This window comes from Augochlora pura, chromosome 10 (genome assembly GCF_028453695.1).
Source record: "Augochlora pura isolate Apur16 chromosome 10, APUR_v2.2.1, whole genome shotgun sequence".
In the NCBI taxonomy this organism is placed as follows: Eukaryota; Metazoa; Arthropoda; class Insecta; order Hymenoptera; family Halictidae; genus Augochlora; species Augochlora pura.
The window spans coordinates 15,008,803-15,027,110 of NC_135781.1; the positions used below are offsets into that span (position 1 = coordinate 15,008,803).

The 18,308-nt window shown below is 37.7% G+C and overlaps 3 protein-coding genes across 7 annotated transcripts; 2 read left to right on the top strand and 1 right to left on the bottom strand.

Annotated features, from left to right (window-relative positions):
• The first annotated feature begins 35 nt into the window (after nucleotides 1–35).
• Nucleotides 36–5,265, top strand: LOC144476438 (jmjC domain-containing histone demethylation protein 1). Of its 3 annotated transcripts, XM_078193376.1 has the most exons (8): nucleotides 36–126; nucleotides 214–340; nucleotides 450–729; nucleotides 808–1,495; nucleotides 1,568–1,892; nucleotides 1,973–2,270; nucleotides 2,372–2,667; nucleotides 2,741–5,265. In XM_078193376.1, the coding sequence occupies exons 2-8, from the start codon at nucleotides 299–301 to the stop codon at nucleotides 3,752–3,754; spliced, it is 2,943 nt and encodes a 980-aa protein (XP_078049502.1). In that variant the 5' UTR covers nucleotides 36–126; nucleotides 214–298; the 3' UTR covers nucleotides 3,755–5,265. The 3 variants fall into 3 exon arrangements, with proteins under 3 accessions (XP_078049502.1, XP_078049501.1, XP_078049503.1); XM_078193375.1 differs by having other exon boundaries at nucleotides 97–340; XM_078193377.1 differs by having other exon boundaries at nucleotides 97–340; nucleotides 2,009–2,270.
• On the bottom strand, nucleotides 4,957–12,858 carry LOC144476439 (uncharacterized). Its single transcript, XM_078193378.1, has 8 exons — nucleotides 12,328–12,858; nucleotides 9,522–9,765; nucleotides 8,705–8,992; nucleotides 7,790–8,109; nucleotides 7,453–7,696; nucleotides 6,927–7,134; nucleotides 6,551–6,845; nucleotides 4,957–6,410 (listed from the first exon to the last, which is right to left on the bottom strand). The coding sequence occupies exons 1-8, from the start codon at nucleotides 12,496–12,498 to the stop codon at nucleotides 6,249–6,251; spliced, it is 1,932 nt and encodes a 643-aa protein (XP_078049504.1). The 5' UTR covers nucleotides 12,499–12,858; the 3' UTR covers nucleotides 4,957–6,248.
• Nucleotides 5,411–17,384, top strand: LOC144476442 (uncharacterized). 3 transcript variants are annotated; one of them, XM_078193381.1, is made up of 3 exons: nucleotides 5,411–5,721; nucleotides 13,604–14,944; nucleotides 16,516–17,384. In XM_078193381.1, coding segments are annotated over exons 1-3 (1,599 nt in total). In that variant the 5' UTR covers nucleotides 5,411–5,719; the 3' UTR covers nucleotides 16,772–17,384. The 3 variants fall into 3 exon arrangements, with proteins under 3 accessions (XP_078049507.1, XP_078049506.1, XP_078049508.1); XM_078193380.1 differs by lacking the exon at nucleotides 5,411–5,721 and adding an exon at nucleotides 12,903–13,209; XM_078193382.1 differs by lacking the exons at nucleotides 5,411–5,721; nucleotides 16,516–17,384 and adding exons at nucleotides 12,903–13,209; nucleotides 15,467–15,605.
• Nucleotides 17,385–18,308: the final 924 nt, after the last annotated feature.

An 18,308-nucleotide genomic window follows, 5' to 3' on the forward strand; every position in this document is an offset into this window, starting at 1 on the left:
AAATTGAAATACAGATATTGTATATGTAATACAACACACTACGTGCTCAGAATGAATTTAAGTTTTTATGGTACTTATTGGTAACATTGGCCGGCAGCAAAATGGCGACCTCGTTTTGCTGGAAAAGTAAGATTCAAGAAAAGTTCGATGTTAATATCAGGCTGTCGTACGTGACATGTAAATAATAATTGAAATTTCCTTTATTTAATATAGAAGGAACTACTCCGATTATCGTTAAACACTGTACTTTGAATATTCAATGAGTTTTCGGTGATACGTTTCTGACAGCGTGTCCGCAATGGCCGATGACTCTACTCCCCTGCCTAAAAGGCGTCAATTGGTAAACAAACTAAACATAATATTAGCGGTTATTACTAGTGTTGGTTTTTTTTGTGATGTTTAGCAAAATTTTTAAGCACACGTTATATTTTTTGCAAATCTTATTATAGAGAGAAAGAACTAGGAAGTTGTATACAGATGACTGGGCCATTGGCGACGAAGAAATCGAGGGTCGCAGAACCTTCCAGCTCGATGAAAAGATTGAATGTGAAAGATACAACCTTAGTAATTTTTCTGGACTTTTTCGTGAAATGACTGGTTCAGAATTAACTCTAGCATATTTACAAAAACATGGTCTTAGTATACCATTACTCATCAGGGAAAAATCTGGACTGGGATTACGAGTACCAAGTTCAAATTTTTCTGTCAATGATGTCAGAACATGTGTTGGTATGTTATATGAACAATTTTATAAAAAATTAATTATCACTATTCGTATATATCAAAATGTATACATATGTCTATTAGGTTCAAAAAGAGTATTAGATGTGATGGATGTCAATACACAAAAAAATGAAGATATGACAATGAAAGAATGGCAGAAATACTATGAAGATGCTAATAAAGAACGTTTATTAAATGTCATCTCTTTAGAATTTAGTCATACTAAACTAGAGAATTATGTACAATCCCCTGCACTAGTGCGGCAAGTCGATTGGGTAGACGTTGTTTGGCCGAGACATTTGAAAGAGGCACAAGTGGAATCTACAAATCTTTTAGAAGACATGATGTACCCAAAAGTGCAAAAGTATTGTTTGATGTCTGTGAAAGGTTGTTATACAGACTTTCATGTTGATTTTGGTGGAACTAGTGTTTGGTATCATATCTTACGTGGTGGAAAAATATTTTGGCTTATTCCTCCGACGGAAAAGAATTTAGCTCTTTACCAAGAATGGGTATTGAGTGGCAAACAATCGGATGTATTCTTTGGGGATATGGTGGACAGATGTGGTAGAATAAGTTTAACAGCTGGTATGACATTATTTATACCAACTGGTTGGATACATGCTGTCTATACACCTCAGGATTCATTAGTGTTTGGTGGCAACTTTTTACACAGTTTTGGTATTGAAAAACAATTAAAAGTTGCACAAGTAGAAGAACATACAAAAGTTCCACAAAAATTCAGATATCCATTTTTCACTGAAATGTTATGGTATGATTAAAACTGTTTAAACTCTGACAAATTCTTGAAACATGTTCATGAATTTTTATTTATTTATTGTAGGTATGTCCTGGAACGATATGTACATGTGTTGCTAGGTAGAAGTCATTTGGATATTTCTGAATCGCATCGTCAACATTCAATACCGCAGCACCATCAACATATTCATTTAACACCGTTTGAATTACATGGTTTAAAAGCAATAGTTATGTATTTACATTCGCTACCTTCTACTAAGAAGAATGTGCCTGACCTAATTCGCGATCCTGTTGCCTTAATTCATGATGTTCGATGTCTAGTAGAACAGCATAGACATGATAATCCAGAAGCAGCTGTAACAGGAAATGCAGTGTTACCACCTCCACCGCCATTAACAATTGCAGAAAGGGTAAGCAAAAGTAATGTGTGCATTAAAAGTGTCTATTGCTTTTTCAATATTCACAAATATCTTGTTGCATTACGTAACAGGAGCGCTTGAGAGTAACTAAGAAAAGTTTTGCAAAGATTCAGAGGCATCACTCACAGGAAAAGTCTGAAAGAGCTTTCCCGCGGCGAAGACGTACTAGGTGTAAAAAATGTGAAGCGTGTACGAGGACTGATTGTGGAGAGTGCATGTATTGTCAAGACATGGTGAAATTTGGTGGAAGTGGTCGTGCTAAACAAACATGTTTAATGAGACAATGTTTGAGGCCTATGCTCCCAGTTACTGCAGCTTGTAAAGTTTGTAGATTAGATGGTTGGGGACAATCACCTGCACCATTAATGGGTATATATTCTTTTTCCAGTTTATCATTAGAGTTTCTTTTTAAATCGTTCAAGGAAATAATAATAGATTGAAATATTTTTAATTTTTAATTTTGAATACAGGCAAACCAACGCCAACAGCATCATCAAGTTTAGTAGAATGTTCAATATGTTTTGATATTGTCCATCCAGAATGTATAGGATTGGACCAACAAAGCATAACTGTCAGCGAAGATTTACCAAACAGTTGGGAGTGTCCATCGTGTTGTGAAAGCGGTCGAAATCTAGACTGCAGACCACGTCAACCTAAGGCTCGTGCACGAAAACTGTCTGTATCTAGTGCTGCTTCGTCAGCACCGACAACAGACTCTGAACGTGCTACTACACCAAGTAAACGTTCAAGACCCGATCCCAGCGATGTAAGTCCCCACGTGGAATCTGACACGGTCTAAGAATACGAAATATTCATGGTTTCTATACAAAAAATTCCAGGCATGGAATGACAGAGAACCGGCTGAGGGTGAACAGCGAACAGCTTTGCGTACACAATTAGCAGTACAATTAACAGGTTCAAGTAGTAAGTCATTGAAGAGGCCCCATGTGGTTGTTAGGCCTGTTCCGCTTCCGCCTGTTCAAAGACCAGGGCCCGATTTTAATGGACAATCTTTAGCGTATGACAAGACAGCATTACTTGCTATTTTTAGATTTTTAAATACAAAGGATCTGGCGAATTGTGCCTTGGTTTGCCGTACATGGGCCAGATATAGCATAGATCCTAGTTTGTGGAGAAAATTGGACATGTCTCATTCTCACCTAACAGCTTTACATTTAACTGGTATTATACGCCGCCAACCGGAACATCTGTCACTTGACTGGACTAATGTCCCTAAGAGACAATTAGCCTGGCTTCTGAGTAGATTGCCACAGCTTAGAACGTTATCTGTACAAGGTTGTACATGGGCTGGAGTATGTGCTTTAAGAACTTGTACTTGTCCACCATTGGTTACTTTAAATTTGAGTCATGTATTTGGGTTAAATGACTCAAGTTTGAGAGAAGTCCTCAGTCCACCTACAGATTCGAGACCTGGTTTAATTGATAAGACATCAAGATTAAAACATCTTAAAAATTTATCTTTGGCTGGATGTGATATCACTGATGTAGCTTTGAGGTATATTGTTCAACACTTACCATACGTCGAAACGTTAGATCTATCGTCTTGTGGTAGAGTTACTGATGCTGGCGTAGCTCAGTTAGCGACTCCGCCAGCGCAATCGGTATCGAATCTGGCGTCACTCAATTTGTCTAACTGTAGATTACTCACAGAAGCAACATTAGATCACTTAACGAGATGTAAAGTGCTTAAACGTTTGGATCTCAGACACACGACTCAAGTTTCGACACAGTCTGTAATTAAGTTCGCTGCGAAAAGTATTCATAATCTGCATGTAACAGACGTCAAGTTAGTGGAAGAGAAGAGAATTAAGACAGAAGTTAAAACTACATGAAAAACTGTATTTGTTTGCAATGAAGATTTTCGCACATACAATTCGATTACTGTTTCAGTAGAAAATGAAAATTAGAATGATGGCTTGTAATAATTTATTAATCGACATTCATCAGCACTGTACTGTATCTTTATAACACAAAATGATGGACCTGACTAGCATAGGACTACTATTATGTTCAGTTTCACTATTATTATTACGCAGTCTAAGTAGAAGCTACTCGTGTAAATGATTTCAAATGACTAAGGAATGTTCTATTTGATTTACTTTTATTCATGTAGACTTTGTTTTCCATTATGCCTGGATAGTTCTGTGCATATACTCAAATATCTTCACACATACAGGATATTAAATAAGTAATGCGAAATACTACAAAATCTCGACTATAAAAAATATGTTAATTTAATATGAAATATGTCGGAACCTGATGGATTTTTAATTTCCCTAGCTGCTAAGGTTAAAAGTAGATCAATGAAAATTGGTATTGAGTAATATTAATTACATAACGAGAGTTACAGCCATTACTTGTTTAATATTCAGTAATCTATTATATCGAAATGAGATGTTTCATCAATATAGAAAATTTTACTGTCATTGTTTAAACGGCGAGCGGACAGTATTTGTTTATAATTCTTTATGTATGCAGAAAACAACGATGCGTGTAATACGAAAGCAACCGTTTATGTCTGTATTATTGGGGTTCAAACTCGTCAGATTAACATATCGACGATACTACTCGTCGATGTATAAATGAAAAGAAAGAAGAGGTATATTTATTTGTATATGTGTTTGAAACAATTTCAAACGCAATGGTCACTAAATGACATGAAAGTCACAACAGTAAAATAATATACTGACCATAAGAACTCACATTAATACGAACGCGCGCAATGAAACGTATTGATCTACATATACCGTTTTATAATATTAGATAAGCAATTATTATTACATGGAAGAAGAAAAATGTACATTTTACAAATGTTTTAATTTTCGACTAGATGTTATGTTAAACCTCAATATTTTTATGTAAACGAATGTACATACAATTCTTTTTTTTATAAATTTAATTTTCAGTTTTTATTTTTTGTTGTGCATATTAAGTACGTAATTTGAGAGTGATATTAATAATGATAGACAGCAATAAGAATTTAAATACTTACACTTTAACACTATTACTGCTTTATGATCTTTTTGTACAATGAAAGCGTTACGCGCGTTTGTCAGAAACATCGTAGTAATTAAAAATGTGTCGTCAGAAAGAGGTACGAATTGTTCGCACTAAAAGTTCTGCTTATTTTTTCATCTTAGCTCCCAGTGCAATGTTGTCATTACACTTGTTAGTACGAAAATGTTCAAATGCGAATATACATTTTTATAATTCAAGCATGCTTAAAAATCTTAAGGTACAGCTAATGTTCTAAACCTACAACACCATTGTATAGAATATGTAACCCACAGAGAACTATAGCGATATTCTGATTTTCAAATATAATTTTGAATTTTAAAGTCAATGACATCATCCTTACCTGTTCATGTAGTAGCTTTGCATATTTCGTGATAATCTTTCTATCAATAATTTGGTAGTATAATAATGAAGTTTAAGAACTGTTTTATCATGCGATTGTAAGGAAGAAATTAAGTTTGTACATTTGCTGAGTGGAACCAAACATGTAAATATATTTATCTAATAAGTCTATCAAATGTTTACTTTACGACGCCAATGCATTCGAAGAGTTTGCTAGGGATTTTGTCTCACGTCATATGTATGTGTATGTACTTACATCTTTTTACTACTCTGCCACGCAGTTGTAAGTTTCATTTTTCTAGTTACTAAAGTATACCATGATAAGTACATTTATGTCTTCATCTCTTCTAAATAAAAAAGAAGTCGCCGTTAAACGAAAATAAAGTTTGTACATTCTAGAAAACCTGCTCGTCGATTGTATTTCAGTTATACACATAAGCATGTGAGTGTTGCAGATTTTTGTTTCTTATAACCTATCAAAAAGTTTCATCGACAACTAACAATTATATTTATTATAAAATATTTTACAACGTGATAATAAAAAAGGAAGAGAGATTTTAATAGTTTAATATAAATATTCGTTATTTTGTTTGCAAAATACTTTGAGCAGTGTAAGGTATAGAAAATTTGCATATCGTCTTATGTCTTTTGTTTTGATCGATTGGCGCGCGTAAATGTTTCTCTCTTGATTCGTTACATTCCTAATACATTTTCCATAGATACTAAGGAAAACAAATTATTTCGTTTGCTAATCGATTTAAAAAAGTGCATTCATATTCCACGGATAAATTGGAGGAAACATTTAATTTGAGTGTAGGACTTCCTATGAAAAGTATTTTGGTGAGTATGTGTATTAGTTTTGCGTGTCTGGTTTTTCAGGCAGAAAATTTTCTATATTTTCATATGTAATACTTATATGTGTATGTATACAATTGTCCATAGTAAGTTTTCACTGTTCCTTAAATTAACTTAACCTAATTCCGCTAAGACAGAGTCCAGATCTTCTTGTAAAGAGAGACTTTCTTCGCGCTGTTTCGCTAAGTCATCTTTAAGTCTATCAACTTGTGCTTTCAGTAAATAGTTACCCTTCTTTAATGCAGCCAAACGCCCTTCATGCTTTTTAGCTTGCTTCTGTAAAAGTATTAATATAATTCTACACGTAATAATAAGAAATCTTCATTGATTCAATATTATGTAATGCTATTATGAACATTTAATACGTTTAGTAATTTCTGTTCTTTAGACTAATATGTAATATTTTACACAATTACCTGTAACAAGTCTCTTTGACCTTCTAGTGAATCATCTTCATCTTCCGACTCAGATTCTTCATCTTCTTCAGATTCCTCTGATTCAGATTCCTCTTCAGACTCTGTTACTTCTTCCTCCTCTTCTTCTTCATCTTCATCTTTCTCGTCATCAGTTTCTGACATTAATTTCGCCATTTTGTCAACTTCTTTTTGGAGGTGTTTAAATTTCTTTTTCTCATCTTTTAACAATTTATGTTGCTGTTTAATCTGATCCTTCAATGCATGCCGTTCTTTTCTTGCATTGCCAGCTTTATCTCTGTTTACAAAAAACATTATTTTGTGTTATACTTGCAAATTCTTATATTGCTATATACTAATTTAATGTTAAAATACTTACTTAGAATTTCTGATTTTTGTAGTCAAAAGTTTGATTTCCCTCTGTAGTCTTTTTTCAGCTGCAGCTTTTGGATCCTCATCTTCCGTTTCTTCTTCTGAGCTCTCTTCTTCCTCTTCTGAGCTTTCGCTTGGCTCTTTTTTATCTATACTTTTCTGGGAAGCAATTTTTGCTACATCTTTTGCACTTGGACAACCAGCCAGTGCCATTCCTGAAACATTGTACCATGCTGCGTCGTCGCTATCGTCTGCTAGGTCTATTATTGGTACAGCATGAAGCTCTTGCTCTGATCCCAAAAGCGCAAAATGAAAAAGCAATATTAGAAAAAGCAAAAGCGTTTCAATATAATCAATGTAATGCTAAAAACATGAAGTGATATCTTATTCAAAGTTGTCCCTGTGATCATTAACGGCATTATTAATAAATTAGTAGCTGTTGCTAGCCTAAGCTTATGTTACAATAAGTGAGCCTCAGTTAAAGACTGTTAATTAATAATTGTTCAGTATCAACAGGCTTTAATCATCATTACCAGCTTTCATACGTCTCTCCAAAGCAGCATACATCCTTTTCATCTCTTCCAATTCATTCTTCGTTTTGTCTCTTTCTTCAGCGACAGCAATAAATTCTCTTTCAAACTTCTCAGCGTCTTTTCTGGCCTGCTGAGCTTCACGCTTTAAAGATTCCGTGAGTTTCTCGTCCTGTTTCCTGTGTTCTTGCACATTCTTTGTAGACCTTTCTCTATCGACCTCAGCTTCCAGATTCAAAATTCTTGCCTGCAAACAATATGAACGGCAAAATGGGCAAATATGCAGACACATCTCCGAGTAATGAAGACTAGATAATAGTACTAATAGAGATCAGCTTACTTGCAATCTCTTGTTTTCTCTTGCTAAAGCCTCTTTGTTTCTAAGTTCCAATGCGAGCATTTGTTTCGTGCTCTGCAGGTCGTCTCTTACCGCATCAATATCATCCATATCATCCGATATCGAGTCGTCGGTAGGCTCATCAGCCTTTTGCATCTGTTCTTCTATCGTCAGTTGTCTCCGGAATTTTCTGAGTCCCTCCAGCATCGGCCTTGATCGGTCGTTCGTCTTAACGCTCTTCAGTTTCACCCCCTCCTGAATCTGCTTCAGCAATTGGTTATGCATGTTCGACTTTTCGGATTCGAACACAAAGTGTGCTTTTCCTAATTAGAAACATCGAGTCAGTACAATAGATATCGCGTACGGTACGATAACATATTCAAACTTAGAGGAAGATGGTGTCTGAACGAGTTTCTTCAATTATCAAGCGTGGTTCTACGACCATAACAATTTGAAACATCGTTCTGGACAACGGGATAGCCCAATAACCGCAATACATCCTAAGATTCATTTGTGCTGGGACAATCAGGATAGTGGAAAGAGGATAATAAAACCCAGAGAACACGAAGACAACGGTTAACTTAACGATAATAATATTATTCAGCAACAAAACGAAAGGGTTCCCGTGCAGGAGGACGGGGACAATAATGACTAGGTCATACTACAAATATCTCGTATCGTAGTCTGGGGAAAAAAGCTGATGTTGAACCGTTTTATTAACAGTTTCATCAATTGAACACCCCTTCGAATCGCGTCTTACATGGGCGGGTAGTGTGGTGTTCGAGGGGGTGCTTGCCAGGATAACAGCACAAAAGGGGTCTAGCTGTGACTAATCGATGAACTCGGCGAAAACCGGTTCCTTCTAGGGAAGTCGACCAACAGGGATCTGAGTAGGATCGAAGTTTGTTTGACGATCACCTGCTGGATCAGCCGTGACCTTGTTCACCCTCTCGATCAAGGGCGCGCTCCTGTCGTTGCATTTTACGTGTCTCAATCTCTTCCCGCTTTCCACTTCCTTCATCATGCTCGCCCAATCCGGGCGTTTCCGTGGCCTCGACTTCAGCATCTCCAGTTTCTCCTGCTGCGATTCGTTGAGCGGCGGAAGGTCCTTTAAGATATGTCTGCCGGGTGGTGGTGGCGGTGGTCGCGGCGGTGGCGGCGGCGGGATCGCTGCTCTCGAAGAACTCTTTGACAGAGTCGGTGCGCCTATTTATAAGGAAATCTTATTTTTACCGTGGCAAACTGTACCCTGATTTCGCGTCGAATGTTCGATAGCATTGTGTCTTTTTTGAGGGGTGGGGTCAAATCAGTTAGAAGTAATCGGGAACACGTCTAGTAAACCTCAGCTCAGTTTCATTGGGTATTCATTGAAAAGGAGTTTCTACTTTTGAACTGTGTTGGATTAGTCTTCAATTGTGCAACAAAACATTTGTCTTATACACAATGATCAAAAAGTCTACAATTCTGTGACTCATATAAGGTTGTCTTTCCGAGTAAAGAGTTATTGACGTTATGCATGAAAATTTGGCAATTATTGCGAGGAATAATTGTGAAATTAGTAAATTTAAATATTGTGACAGACAATTGAACAGATTTAACTGTTAATTGTAATTGTTCAATTGATAGTAGAGGTTCGAATCCGATTTCTCAGTTCTTTTCTGTTTAGGGTAGGTTTAGAGATATAAAGTAGGAATATAAAGATCGCGAGAAAGGGGAATCTGTGTAGTGCTGTTACCTGTGGTGCTCTCACTCTTGGAGAGAGGTATAGTGTCACCACGAGATCGAGACTTCTCGATTCGAACCTGTCGTTCGAGCTGTGGCCTCGAATTTGGCTCTTGCCGTCCATTCTCGCGAAGCTTCAACGCCGGTTTGCTAGTCGCGTTCTTCTCACTTTTCGGCTGTGACGGGATTATTGTGATTTTGCTCTGTTTACGAGGCTGCGTTTCCGCCGCGGGCTTTGCTTCCGGTTTCGGTACATTCTACAAACCGAAAACAATCAAACTAAAACATACGTTACATACTTTTATCTAAACATAATATTCTGAATTAGCATTTTCGCTGCAATACTTTACATCGATCAAACCAGTTGAATTATTGATATTGGGTGACATTTATTTTTTATTTATTTATTTATTGGGTGGCATTGTTTTTAGATTTAATTTTCCTAGTTCTTAAAAGCTTCTGAAACGTTGAGTTAGGAGCATAGTTACAGTTAATGCGCCGGATAGTGAGCACTGTTTGAAATGTAATTTGTGTTTGTTCGATGCAGGTAGTTGCTGCCTGGTTTGTTTAAGCGATCAATATTGATGAATCTAGATATTCTATTCTTCTGTGCTAGCAGCGTTTGTACGCCAGTTGTTAGCCATCGCGTACTTAATTTGTCGAACACAGCCGGCCCATTGTTCACGACCGAACGCTTGCTTCCGTTTTCTATCTCTGATCAACCCGTTGCGGCTGCTCATAGGACTCAACGATTTTCTACAAAAGGAATGCTCTCAGTGAATCGTGAAAAGTAGCTGGAAAAATAGAAAAAAAAACACCGTCCACCCTTATTCACATGTCTTCAATTCTAAACAAAGTTTCGAAAATTCTCTTTGCAAGACTCGAAGTGCATTCGTCTTTAAATAATTCGAATCGCACTTCCTTCTCCATAGTTTCGGCGCTAGAGTTTTTAAACTTGACCACGATATTATCATGATATTATCACGGAACAAAGTACTAGCTTCTGGTATTTAGCGGTTCATCATTGTTTGAATTATAATCGCGCTTGTGCAGAATCTGTTAGTAACGGTGAATGAATGAAAAGGTCCATTTGCAGTGAAATTCCAGAAATTTCCTTAACTGATCGAGAGATTCGCGCTAAAGCGTGATATAAACTCGTTAAGAAACTGGCGGAAGACGTAGCTGGCAAGACATTTGAAATAGAAACGCGTGTTCTTTAAATAATCGTGACCCAGAGGCTTACATGCGAGAACCCGTGGGGCCAGCCTTCTCTCCGATCGCTCTCGTATCGTGAAAGGGAAATTAATTAGACTCTTTGATGCATGGAATTCGCGTATGATTCACCATCAATTCACAACGTCCAAACATTTTTTCCATTGAACGTCCGCTACATTTAATACTCCTTAATTGAAAATCTACAGTTTTGCCTGTTCGAGCCACGATGACGATCATTTTTACAGTAATAGCTTTTAGTATTCGCGAAAATATGAATTCACGGATGCGTGGTAAATGAATAAATCGATATTTTTGGAGATTTCGCGACTCTTGCATATGTTGGAAAACATTCAACCATGATTTCCACGATATGGTGATCTCGGCGAATAGCATGGTCTAAACTCGATCGAACTTGTCGGTGATCTAAGTAACCACGACAGTTGTAAACAATAGAATGACGTTAATGTCTACGACTTGGCTACGTGTCCATGAAACATCGTCCATGTTTTTTGTGTTTTCCTTCGACGGATCAGAAATCTGTTCGCTCTCAACGATTTCTCGTGGCTCCATGCCAAAATATCGGAAGTATGCGTTCTGGGATATCTATGCGATGATAAAAAATAGTACAGATAAACAGAGAAGTTGAAAGTTTGGCAATTCGAAATGCTTCTTCTGTTTCAAATAAATAAATTGGAATTATAAACAGGTTGAGCACTGGACCGATTACGTTTCACTATGACTTGATACATTATAATGTTTTTGCTAATTCCGCGGGTAAAAACAATTAAGATTAATCGTTCCTATAAATTTTGATCCGTCAAAATGTTTAAAACGCAGACTTACTATTTGACACCCACGCCGGACTATTAATAGCTCAAGTCCGGTAACTTTGAAACCTAATATCTGAATGGAAAAAGACTGCGGATGACGGTCCTCATACTTCGGCCGTTCATGTTTCTAGTAGAATGAGCGCATATAGGATCAGGCAATACCGTTTCAATTTCTTCGCAAACCTAGGTATTATTATCTCAAACAGTATTATGAATTACCAAACAATATCGAACGTAAGGTCTTCTTTGTTAGACTAAGCATGGGGTAAACAATTGTTTATTATTTCGTAATAAAAAAATAAAGAAACGGTTTAAATCAATTGGAAAGTCTTGGAAATTTTATATCTACTAATGAGTAAGGAGGGTCAAGATGTTAACTGTGCTGGTCATTGCTACAGTTACCAGTGGACTGCAGATTTTATATATTTATGATTTAAAATGGGTGGGTTAAATATAAAATAGTGGAAATTTTAAAATATTATGGAAACATGGGTATACAGCTATTCAAAGAGAAGAAAAATCTCTAATTCGAAAATGATTGTTATGTATAAAGATCTGCGTTTTATTTAACAGACTATTCTTGATTAAATTTTTATTTCTGTGGCATAGCCTTAGTTGATTTAGACGTATTTTCATTCCTTCGAAATACGTGATCACGTTTGTAGGGAAATATAAATTCTAATTTATAACGAACTATTAAAGTGAACTATCGAGTTTTGGTGATGTGGCGTTGTCATGAGTAAGATCAAAAATTAGAAAAAAATTGGGACTCACTTTGAGCGTGACTTGCGCGAACGGCGGTGGTTCGTCGGCCTTCGTTTTCGAGTCTCTTCTGGAATTGAGGGTCCAGGGTGCAGTCGGCATGGGCAGAGGATTCGGACCATCCTTGACCCAAGGCGGTCTAAAGGTGGTCCTTTGCGGTGGTTGACCACCGGCACCGGGCATTCTTCTTTAGTCTCACAGGTTTCTTCCGATCACGTTCGCCTTTTGTTCTCGATCGGCCCACCGGACGACACTCGGGGTGTCAGCTCTCGAGGATCGCGAGAGCCGCGGTAGACGTCGAGGATCCTCTGTAGGATGTGTACGATGCGCCACTGATGGACTCCTGGATGTCGAGACGGCGAGGTGGGGATCGGTTTTACGTGGGAGAATTACGACCCACTTTTCTCAAGCGTGTTTCGCGCTCGGGGAAATCTTCCGGTTCCTCCACGCGGTTCACTGATCTCGACATACGCAAGGGAGAAACCTTTCAGTCAACGATAGAGAATAGGTTATCGATGGCTCACGAACGTCTCCCGATCATCAGCAGGCAAATCTCGTAGAGCGCAGAACGGCTGAGAATTTTTGGGAGTCTGGGAAAGATTGAGACCTGGACCACACATCAGGGCCACGACTGCACCTCCCTAACCGCGCGATATTTTCGTCGACGTGACGTCACAGAAAGACGCAAGCTCGAAATAGAAGACAGTCCTCTTCTTCTAGGATGCTTTCAGTGACTCTCTCAGTTGAAACACCTCTTCCCTTGGTCCTACCACGTATCCCACACGTCTGTTTACGATGCACTGCGTGCCGATCAACACGAAGGTCGATTGATATTCAAGGTCGTGGACTGAAGATCAGAACTGCGAATCTCTTTAGCCTACGACCGCTTTCGCGGTCGGTATTTGGTTGCTTCTTCGAAAATGAATGATATGATGTTGTTATTAGTAAATGTTTTGGAGGAAGTCGGAGAAATGAGACTGATCGCGCAGTCTACTAGGATTTATAAAAAGACGTAGTAGTACGTCAAAGTTGTTCAGCTATTTCACATGAAGACGTAATGTGACGTCAGCGGCTGAGAATGCTTAACATTTTGATATTCTCCTACCCTTCGATTAGAAGAAACTTTTTCAAGTTATAGTTTATAACTACTGTCACTTCCAAATATACAAAAGGACATGGAATTTTCCAATATTTGATTAGAACGCTAATAATTTGTGGTGTACTTGATCTGCGCTTACAAAATGATTAACTTTAATCTATAAGATCAACGATGCTTGTTCTGTTAAAGGGTAGGCCGTTATCGTGAGAAGGAATACCAATTGGCCGCTCAGAAACATAACGAGGCGTTCCAGAAGTACAACTATTATCAGCAAACCGCGAGATACTTCGAACGAGAGTGTAGGATCGCCAGACACTACGACTTGTGGAATTACAGGGCCGTAGATCCAAAAGGCGAACTAGAGAAAGCGAGGAAAGCTGAGAGACTCTTAAGCAGAAGAAATAGACTGCGACGTTTGTTCAAAGAGGAGGAGGAGACGTACAAGAGAGAACTGGAAGAACGAAAGAAGCTGCAATCAAGGCCCGATCAACATTCGTTGGAAGCTCTGGCGCAAAAACTGAAAGAGAAACGAGCGGAGCAAAGTCTTTACCTGCCCAGAACGTGTCGAAGATACCAGTCTTACTTCGTTTGTCCCACCAAACCCGCAAGTTCAGTTTGCAGTACTCTGAGAGACACCAATCTTGGATATACTCGTGTCAACAGAGATTCGACGAACTTCGTCCAGATCGGAAACGGCTCTTATCGCAAAAACTGTAAAATGAGCGAGTATGACAGCAAGAGTTCCAAGGACGACGACACTCCCGAGTATCCTAATCGAAAATTTTCTGCTCGATACGCCCGCAGGAGTCTGGAAAACACGAATGTGAGGATCGAGGACTCAGAGGAATACAATTCTTGCAGAAACTCCCCGACTTCTCTGGCCATGGGTCTTCCTGATGGGACAGGCGAGAGTGTAGCACATGTAGATAGTATAGAAAATGCGAAAGAAAATTCGCAATCGAATAGCTATCAAGATCGTGGCAAGCTGATCGAAAATTCTCCCTCGTCTTCATCGGAAGTCCATTTAGTCAACTCGAAGGACGTGGCTGACTTTCGGGAAGGCAGCAATGGATCGGACAACTTGGAAACAGCTCGTTCTGGTACATCTGAAAGAGCCAACGAATCGGACAAATATAACGAGAAAGAAGAACAAGGCAAGATCGACGTGAAGAGGAAGGACAACCGGCAATTCGAGGTCGAGAAAAGTTTGCCGTGGCTGCGAATGGACCCCGGCGACAAGAATCTCTCGAAGCAGATGTTCCTCTACTTGACTCATAACGAGCTGAAATCCAAGATCGAAGACCTCGCGAGACGGGAGCTGCATGCTTGCAACAAGCACTCCTGGGACGAGGCCCTAAGGCTACGGGACATGAGGAATAGGGTCGAATTGATTCGTGAAAAACAGCTTTACAACATCGACAACTTGGACTTAGATGAGGAGGTGAGGAAGATGGGGTTGCTTAATATTGGGAAGAGGGAGGAGGAACTGGCCGAACGTGAGAGCGTCTGCAGCGACTCAACAATGTACAGGTAAGCTCAACTAGTTAGTATCATGTATGAGACTAACAATTTTGTATGTTATAGAAAAATTGTCTGCTGTTTTTTTTTGTCTAGAATGATTTATGATAATTTACAGAATCTAATAGAAATCTATAACATATTTTAGTATGGTGAAGATTAAGCCAAATTAGTGGTCACTTTTTTAGGAATAAAATTTGTTTGTACGAAGAAGAATTAAGTTACATCAGTGTCCACTTTTGCAGTTAGGAATTCAAAAGAGTGTTCGAGAACAATCTGATTAAAATTAAATATTCTTAACTGTGAGATCAGTCGTTTCGCATGCAGCAATCAAGTAATTTAAATTATCGCGCATAAATGTGTCTGATCGCTTACCAGTATTCGGAATGAATTATGTTACTTCCTGTCTGAGACCGTTTTATTGCGTTCGATCGTGTCAGTATCGAGAACTACTGTACAAAAATATTTGGGCCGTGATATAATATGATATGATTCAATCGAATCGATAGGTATCAATTGACGGGCATGTTGTAGGTTCTTTTAGATGTCGAATCAACGATTTGATTTGTTGCAATCGCAGCACATGACCGTGAGCGATGGTAAGGGTCTAGGACGACGAATGGCACCTCTTGCTTCTCGAATTAGTCGAAGTCCGTTGATGTTGCAACCGTACACCGTGAGTCATTCACGCCTCACGATACACGCTACTTGCTACGTATATTTCGTAAATGCTTGCCAAGACGTTCGTCATTCTGTACATTCGTTCCTTGACGAACCTCAAGTAAGATGACGATTCCCAATTGGATCAGCCTTCGATAAATTTGATAAAATTAATCAAGCATTACAATTTGTCTGCGAATTTGGTGACAATTATATCAGACTTAGCATTTACAATATTTATTTAAATATTGAAGAGATGGAAAGCATATTCGGTTCCAAATGATTTATGTTGATAGTAAACGATGCGCTGATCACTCTAATTGATTAATCATCGGTTAAGACTCTCCGATCCTATAAAATTTGGGAGCTCGTCAAGTTTCGGGTAGTCATACTAACATCTGCACGGTACGTTATAGATAGGTGAAACAGGTGAAGGCTCAAGGGAGAAGGGAACTAATGATGCGTCAAGCAAAAAACTTAGATGATAGCTACATTCTCGCTATAGCAATGGCTGTTGTCTAGATTGCTATCTGTGTACACGTGTGCTGTTAAGGTGCAGTAATTTATAATTTTTCATTCTCTTAATTATTCTACAAAAATTAATTAAAGTCTGCAAAAAGATTAATGGTGGTCTTAACACTGTCGTAAGGGACGGGTCCTTAAGGCCCCTAGAACTTCATCTCAGGCATCAAAATAAGCATACGACATTAGTCGATGTCAATTTTATGAACTTCTGTTAATTCTTAATTTTAATTGACTCTAAAAATCTTCACCATATTTATTAGTTAAAAGATCCTCACCAAATCGTCTATTTTTCATACCTCAAGTCTGTCATTTATCTCCTACATGTCTTCAGTCTCAAATCACTTTAAAGTAAATCTGTTTGTTCTGCATTATAATTGGTTTATTTACAATGTTTTTAGTCAGGACGCAAAGGCTATGTGGAAGAAATGGGTGCACGAGGACGATAGGTCTGTGATCAAGGACGCTCGGTTACAAAGGGAGAAACTGATGAACAACTTAGAGAAGGAATGGCAAGATCTGGCGATCCGTGATAAAGACAGGATCACCCGAAATTATCAAAATGTGATGACGGACTCGACCCTACAAGAGGAGCATAAGTTATCCGCGGCCATCAATCAGTCTCGAATGAAGTCCTTTCCGAGTTCCTTGAAATAAGTGTGGACTAATGTTGAAAAATTTACGGATGCTTGTCTACACTGTGCCAAGCTAAATAGCAATTTGCGTTTCAACATTTCAACAACACCACACTTTGGCTAACGATAGTTTGTATTGTTGCGTGCATTCCAAAGCAAATTTATTGATAGGCGGTAGTCGCAATAAAATGTAGACGAAGGACATGTTTCACAAAGTAAATTATGTTATTCGTTCGTAGCAATCATTGAATGTTCCTAAGATTGAATACGAGCCAATGAAATCGGTACTACTTTCTAGACTACTTAATCCAATCTGATATCGATGCCGTTCCAGATAATTCATGCAATTTATTATTGATATTTTAAGCGTATATTTAAGGAATTTTGTGCCAGGAACAAGCATGTCAGGTGTGTGCTATGTTCGTATTCGACAGACCTTATTTGACACTTCGTTGTTCTAGTCGTTTTGCTATCAACAATATCAAGTTATCGTTGTTAGCACTATTTTTTAATGCTATGACCTTCACTTTCATACTTGCGAGTTCTATTTAATTATGACACAATTATTTTGTAACAATATTTTTCTAAAAAGACTACTTTAAGTTGTATTACTGATTTGAAAATAAATTATTCGCGTTTAATTTATGGTCTCGATTAATTCCAAGAAAGTTCGCCTAGATCTTTATTGATCTGATCCGCCCCTTTCTTCCATTCTACTATGGTTCCTTTCCCTACACGTATCGTATTTTAAGAAAACAACAGAAAACTTTAAATTTAGGAAAAGGATATAAGAAACAATGTAAAATAGGAATTTTATTTATGATAACTTTAGGAATTTTACTTTTTAATTGATATTTGAATTCACTAAATTTTAAATAATTTCGTAAAGGTTGCAGAAAAGTAGATAATTAATGTATTTAAAATTCCCGGTAAAAGTTCTCAGCCGATAAAACTCAACATTTTCTCTATATTTCACTAGATGGCGTAACGAGGCTAACAACAGAGTGACGCTAAATGGCGCGTAAGAACAGTATTATTGTTAGCGCAGTCATGTTTATTGTTCATCTGTAATTATAAGCAAGTTCAACAACATAAAATTAAATATTTATACAAAAATCATTGTTAATAACTGATTGCACAGGAATTTCAAATATTTTACGTTGCCAAAGAGGTTGTTTCCGAGAGCTATTCAAATTATTCTTAATAAAAACTTGAAATTTCGATTTTACCGTTATACTCCTACTACTTTCAATGTGCAAATCAAATTTTTCTTTGCCAATTGTGTCATAAACTAAATGTTATTTTATCAACGTATCGGTATCGATATGTTAGCTTCCTTAACAGTTTCAAGTAATATCATTTTTCGCGGATACAGGGACATTATTCTAAGTTAGTGTGTCAAATAATAAAAAAAATGGAATATTGAATCCTTTTTACAAAATTGAATAGAAATCAATTTTGGGATCACTCATGAATCCTATTGTATCATTCATGTGTTCACACGTAATTGCAAAGGAGATCGAAATAGATCTGCTTATTTTGCAAGTGAGTAGATGCGA

Coding starts and splice junctions, on each gene's coding strand:
- LOC144476439 (XM_078193378.1), bottom strand. CDS start 12,498: ATGCCCGGTGCCGGTGGTCAACCACCGCAAAGGACCACCTTTAGACCG. Junction 7,697..7,789: donor GAGAAAACAAGAGATTGCAA/GTAAGCTGATCT, acceptor TATTGTTTGCAG/GCAAGAATTTTGAATCTGGA. Junction 7,135..7,452: donor GGAGAGACGTATGAAAGCTG/GTAATGATGATT, acceptor ACAATGTTTCAG/GAATGGCACTGGCTGGTTGT.
- LOC144476442 (XM_078193380.1), top strand. CDS start 13,037: ATGCTTTCAGTGACTCTCTCAGTTGAAACACCTCTTCCCTTGGTCCTA. Junction 13,210..13,603: donor AGCCTACGACCGCTTTCGCG/GTCGGTATTTGG, acceptor GTTCTGTTAAAG/GGTAGGCCGTTATCGTGAGA. Junction 14,945..16,515: donor AGCGACTCAACAATGTACAG/GTAAGCTCAACT, acceptor CAATGTTTTTAG/TCAGGACGCAAAGGCTATGT.
- LOC144476438 (XM_078193376.1), top strand. CDS start 299: ATGGCCGATGACTCTACTCCCCTGCCTAAAAGGCGTCAATTG. Junction 1,893..1,972: donor CATTAACAATTGCAGAAAGG/GTAAGCAAAAGT, acceptor ATTACGTAACAG/GAGCGCTTGAGAGTAACTAA. Junction 2,668..2,740: donor CAAGACCCGATCCCAGCGAT/GTAAGTCCCCAC, acceptor AAAAAATTCCAG/GCATGGAATGACAGAGAACC.